Raw genomic sequence first — 6,092 nt, forward strand, 5'->3', positions numbered from 1 at the left:
AACATCTCATCTTTGGTCTAGGAGTATTTTGTACTTGGGATCATTCAATTCAGCAATATTTCAATTCGATACACTTGCTTCATACATGGAAATTATATTTAAACAAAGTGACTTTCAATTCCAGCTTAAGTAGATGAGAGTGAGGAAGGCCACCGTATCTGTCACCTCATTCATCACCAGGCTGAAGGTGACTGACATAGTAGGCGAGGCATCATCCCCTTCTGTCCACATTCCTTCTGACGCAGCCAGTTTCTGGAATTCCCTCCCCTAGCTACTTTGTCATTATGGCAGTTCTATGTATAGAAAGCATTTGAGGAATTTTACAGGCTGGTAAAATTATTCTGCAAACCTCCTTTTTAAAAAATATATCTTCCAGATGGATATTTTTTGTCTCAAAATTTTGACTAATTATGTCTTGAAATATATGCTTCCTTTTAAAATGATTCATTGGAAACTTGGACTTAATAAGAATCAAATAATCCTTTTCAGGTGGTTTTTAAACCACTTGGTTCAACTATCCACTAAATACTATCCTGAAGCCACAGATTTCTTCTTCAAGTGAAAGAAAATGCTTTTGTTGTTATCTTATTCCAAGATTTGTTTTAACATGAAAAATCAATACTTGGAATACTGGACTGAACTCCTTTTTTTTTTTTTTAATTTTCAGGAACTAAGAAAAAGAAGACATCTGAGTCATAAAAGCGATAGGCAGTCAACTCAACCTTTAAAGGTAAGTAACAGTATTGCAAATTTGCTTTCTCCACAGAAAATACAAGTAAAGTAATCGGCAGATATGTCTTTGAAAGTCATCAGAACATGGGTTGTCCTTATATATTCCACAGTCACTAATTTTCTGTTAAATATTTATGTTGCCTTTAGAGTCATCAGTTTTTGTTTTCATGTTGAATGATAAGCTTTCAAAGAATGGGAAATTGGAAATGTCACATCCTTACTTTTTGCCCCATAGCCACAATTTATCCTTGTTGATGGATAAGTAATGAGCCCTTGCACTCCAGAGTCACTTCAAACACTTAAAAAAAAAAATAACTCTGCAACTACATCAGTACATTTTAATTCCTATGAGCAAGAGAGTATTAATTACATCATGGAAGTCATTCTGGCTAAGGAGACTGCAGTTGTTCTCACTTTCTAAATGATATTGTATCATTCAACAAGTCAATGCCTAAGTTGCCTCATCTCTTTTTCATTATGATATCAACTAAGTAATTGAGGAATATCTCAACAAAGGTGGTTTTCTGTCTTTTAAGTGATCAAGTTTAAATGTTTTCCTAAAAAGCTAATGACAAGGTAGTATTTTGATAAAGATTCCTTTCGGTTGGTGTCTTTCTCTAGTTCACGACTGATCTATTTATGTGTTTCCTTGTTCTTTTTTCTGCCTATTTATGTTTTCTTCTTCTTTTCATTCCTTAAGATGAAAACTACAGCCATCTGAACCCTAACTTGTTGGTATTCTGGATTCTGCTGGCAGAAATGACTTAATTTTACTACCCCATACAGCCTGCTGGCTCTCAGGGTTTCTCTAGTTTCCCTCATTTATGCACCAGCCTTTCAGATTCTGTCTGATTACTCGGCTGTCCAGTTTCTTTCAGCCTGTCTCTCCTTAAATTTTCCCTAATTGTAATCTTCTATTTTTCTGAAAGTCAACTACTCTTTGACAAGCCCACTCTCTTCATTCCTATAGCATCATATCCTTGAGCTGCCAGCTTCCTAAAAATGTGATAGCTACAACTTCCCTATCAAAGCCTCCTTCGCAGACACTCATAGGATACTGGGACTGAAAAGGGACTTATCTAACCATTTTCCTTTAGGGTAAAAGAAACTGAAATCTGAAGAAGTGAATTACTAAAATTAAGCAGTAATTAACCACAAAAGCAGAACTAATCCCAAGATATTTTAAAGGCTAAGAATTATATTACCGGGGGCCAATAATTCAGACTTGACTCCTAGTGATATACTTCTTGCTCCCAGAGATCCTGAGTTATGTCTACATGGTGATCGAGTTCCTTCAGTTGCCATAAGCTTTAGTAGTGTGCAACTGAAATGCAAAGAATGAGGTCTGAAATCTGCCCAGGCATTTAGCAACAGCACTTTCATAATTTGATTATGCTTCACTCTCTGTAGCTAGAGAGAATTCTACTGAATTTGCAGATGAGTTGGAAAGAGGACATTTTATTAAACACACAAAAAAAAGGAATTGATTTGCTTTGGTTGGAAAGAATGTTTGAATCATCCCATTGGATATTAAATAACATAATTGGCAGAGGTTTTTAGCCTTGGTTGATCTTCCTCAGTTATTTTGCTTAGCTACCATGGTAAAAGACTTGTTCATAGATCCTCTCTGTGGCATATTATTTGGTAGCTTTGATTTTTTTAAAAAATTTACCACCCTGTTTTGAAAAGTTCTGGACCTCCTAAGATGCCTTCTGTTTTCTCAGAGCTCCCACCCTCATCCAGTGGTATCTTCAGGGTTGATCATCAATGTGTCCTTCACTGTGACCTTCTGAAGCTTACTGGGAGCAAAATTTTACTTATTCAGTTTAACTCTTCATGAGTGAATGACTTACCTATTGCAATCAGCTCCTGAGCCTGACTTGTCAGTTAGTGGAAAGTTGTTCAGAGATGCAGCCATTGTTTGTTTGGTTCTTATTGGTATTCATGAGCATCCTTGGCAACTTGTAATGATGTACACTTGGATAGCATTTTGTGCCTTTATATTATGTCACTTGAACCTTTGAGGTAGGCATGGCTGATACTATCTCCAGATTATGGCTAAGGAATCTTTAGCTCAGAGAGATTAAGTGACTCACCCAAAGTCACTTAGTAAGTGGCAAAGTTAAGACTGGAATCTCCACCTGATGCCATTGCTCTTCCACACCACTCTGGTAATTAAGCTTTCAGGTTGTCTTTGTCTTTTTGCCCCACTCAAATTTGTCTGAAAGAGACACCAGACATTTAGAAACAGGACCAGAAGAAACATTTTCATTCACAAAAGGAAGAGTGAGCTACCACTGTTCTATACTGCAAAAAAGATTTAGGTTCTACTTCCAAAATTGTTAATTTGACAGAATGCCAGTTACAGAGACAAATAAGCAAATGAAAGTTTGATCTCATGGCTGGGCACAGTGGCTAATGCCTGTAATTCCAGCGCTTTGGGAGGCTGAGGCAGGCAGATCACTTGGGGTCAGGAGTTCAAGACCAGCATGGCCAGCATGGTGAAACCCTGTCTCTACTAAAAATACAAAACTTAGCCAGGCATGGTGGCACACACCTGTAGTCCCAGCTACTCAAAAGGCTGAGGCAGGAGAAATGCTTGGAGGCAGGAGAAACGCTTGAATCCAGGAGGTGGAGGTTGCAGTGAGCTGAGATCTCACCACCACTGCATTCCAGCCTGGGCAACAGAGTAAGCCTCTATCTCGAAAAACCAACAAAACAAAAAAACCAAAGTTAAATCTCAAGTTTCTTTGACCGCTAATAACATTTCTATGCAATAACTGATTAAAAGCATGCAGTATGGTCAGAGTCAAGCTCTCAAATGCCCCCTTACTCAGTACCTTACAAAGAACATGTGGGCATTCTGTCGTGTGACTAATGAACAGTGTCTGTGGACAATGCTACAGAATGCCGCAGAAACAGAGCTTTTCACAAGTTAGAGAATTCTGGAAAGGCCAGGTAATATTCCTATGTGGCTTCCACCTGTCATATGAACTTTCAGACTTACTAGGAAACACTGAGGATTCTCAGAAAAAAAGTATAAAAATGTAAGAGCAGGGGAAGAAATGGGTCTTTTACAGATCACCAGCACTGTCCTCAAGAGTATGCAATTGCTTGGATCCATAGAAAGCACCAACATTGCAGATACAGCATAGAAACTAACAACCAGTAAATGCTCTTACACACACAAGGCATTCCTAATAAAAGTGCTGGTGATGGAGTCTTTCCATGAACTGAGCTATGTTTACGTATCTCTTACTATCCTCAGTGGTCTAAACTGGACATTCCAAACATGGGCTGTCCTTCTAGCCCTCCAAGGAGTGTTCCTTAGGACATGACAAGAAGTTTTTATAGCAGTTTCTCCTGGGACCACTGTTTGTGAGTGGGGAGTTGGTATGTAACAGCCCAGAGAGAGAGACTAATATTTAATGCTCTTTAACGTGAAACCTGCCCTAAAGGAGTTTTGAAAGTCTAATAGTTACATTTTCTGATGTCAGTGTTTTCTGTCTATACTTTGTGACATATTCCTTCAATCTCTGTACTGATAATGTCTTTCTCCTCTCAGCCCCAAACTGATCTATCAATTTCCAAAATTTTTCAGTCAGTTGAAATTTCGTATTTTTTCCCACTACCTCCTTCTTTCAAAGAAGTACATGTGCCCTTCTTGTTAGTTATCCTTTTCTTGTTTTCCCAGCTTTACCTTTATGGTGTTATGGTCCAGTTCTATGGAAGAGCAAAAAGACCTGCAATCTAGGCTCCCCATCACTCTAATCAAAGACATTTCATAACTTAAAGAAAATCAAATGCCTGAGCAAACGTAGTGGGTTCCACTTTCATAGAGGAGGCATAGAGCACAAACATCTCAGGCTGTAAGGCCTGCTGCTAAGAAATCTACATAAAATTCAAGCCTGTTGCACACAGGAAAACAAAGCTTGCTTTTTTTTTTTTTTTTTTTCTATTGCACTTTAAGTATGTTACCTGGTTTCTTTCAAGTCTGGGACACTTCTGAAATATTAAAAGGAAAAGATAATAATTAGGCACCATTCAAGTACCACCAAGAAGAAAATGAAGGGTGTGAACATTTAAAAATTGGTCAGTAAACTGGTTGCCTCAAAACCATTTTGATCCCCATATTCAAGACCAGAAGTAAACAGTATCCATGTCCAGATAACGAAATATAATAGCTAAGCTGCTTAGGCGTCAAAGAGGCCCGCACATCATAAATCATTAAACTGTAGCCTAAACAAGTACATATTACAGAGTTGAGTTCACAGGGGAAAAAATGAATAATGCTTTCACCTTCGCAAAAGTTCAGGTCTCATGGAGATAATTTCCTCCCATGGCTGGGCACTGTGGCTCATGCTTGTAATCCCAACACTTTTGGAGGCTGAGGTGGGAGTTCAAGACTAGCCTGGGAAGCATAGCTAAATTCTGTCAACTACAAAAAATTTTAAAATACATCCAGGTGTGTTGGCACATGCCTGTAGTCCCGTTACTTGAGAGGCTGAGTCCAGAGGATCATTTGAGAGGCTGAGGCCAGAGGATCATTTGGAGTATATGCCATTGCACTCCAGCGTGGGCAACAGAGCTAGACCTTGTCTGAAAAGACAACAACAAAAAAAGAATTTCTTTACTGCTGTTACTGTCATGCATCTGTGAATATGATCAAGACCTGCTGATTGTAGTTCTTAATTTAAGGTTAATATGAATGGAAAGACTCTGAACACCTCTCCTTCATATTGCCCTCATAACAACTAAAGCATGTTTCCAGTCAGAATTACATTTCACCATGCATTGCCATTTATTGTTTTGCTCAGGACAATAACATCCAAGTCTAGAGAAAGTGAAGATGCCTAGCATGTTGCAACCAAACTTCATCACACAGGAGAGGAACCCAGAAGCAAGCAAGCAAGAAAATGGTTTCTTTTAGAAAAAAAAAATTCCTTAGGACTTTACTGTCACCATTTCTGAAAGAAAAAGGTAGAGTTAGTGGACAAGTTAAAGTATTTGTTTTCTAAGCAGTTGAGAAGAAAAACACTGGTCAAAAGCAAAACCAGCACAGTCTTTATTTTGTTCACATGAAGTGCCCTTGTGACTTCAGTCTTTTATACCCTGCCCAACTGTTAGGTCTATGACTTCCACAATTTCTGCAGATGAATTTTCCAAAAGCATATGTGTCAGTAATTATAAATCTTGGAGTCTATCTGATTCTCTATAGTTGGAATCTATCTCCTTGATGTATGGGTTAATTCAGCTTCCTAAAGAAATAATGAGTGAAATTTCTATGGAGTAACCAGCTGGAAGTTTTTAAACCTGCCTACACTTATCACAAATTTGCCAAAAGAGTCTCACCTTTCAGC

The 6,092-nt window shown here is 38.3% G+C and overlaps 1 protein-coding gene across 1 annotated transcript in view; it reads left to right on the forward strand.

Moving 5' to 3' along the window:
* LMNTD1 (lamin tail domain containing 1) overlaps positions 1-5,779 on the forward strand; it is a 48,495-nt gene extending 42,716 nt beyond the window's left edge. Inside the window, exons 8-9 of the mRNA XM_032287097.1 lie at positions 668-730; positions 5,550-5,779. Of these exons, the coding sequence (XP_032142988.1) occupies positions 668-699 (32 nt within the window). The 3' untranslated portion in view covers positions 700-730; positions 5,550-5,779. The remainder of the gene's footprint in view (positions 1-667; positions 731-5,549) is intronic.
* The last annotated feature ends 313 nt before the right edge of the window (positions 5,780-6,092 follow it).

This window comes from Sapajus apella, unplaced genomic scaffold, assembly GCF_009761245.1.
Source record: "Sapajus apella isolate SASKATOON/1434 unplaced genomic scaffold, GSC_monkey_1.0 scaffold2, whole genome shotgun sequence".
Taxonomy (NCBI): domain Eukaryota; kingdom Metazoa; phylum Chordata; class Mammalia; order Primates; family Cebidae; genus Sapajus; species Sapajus apella.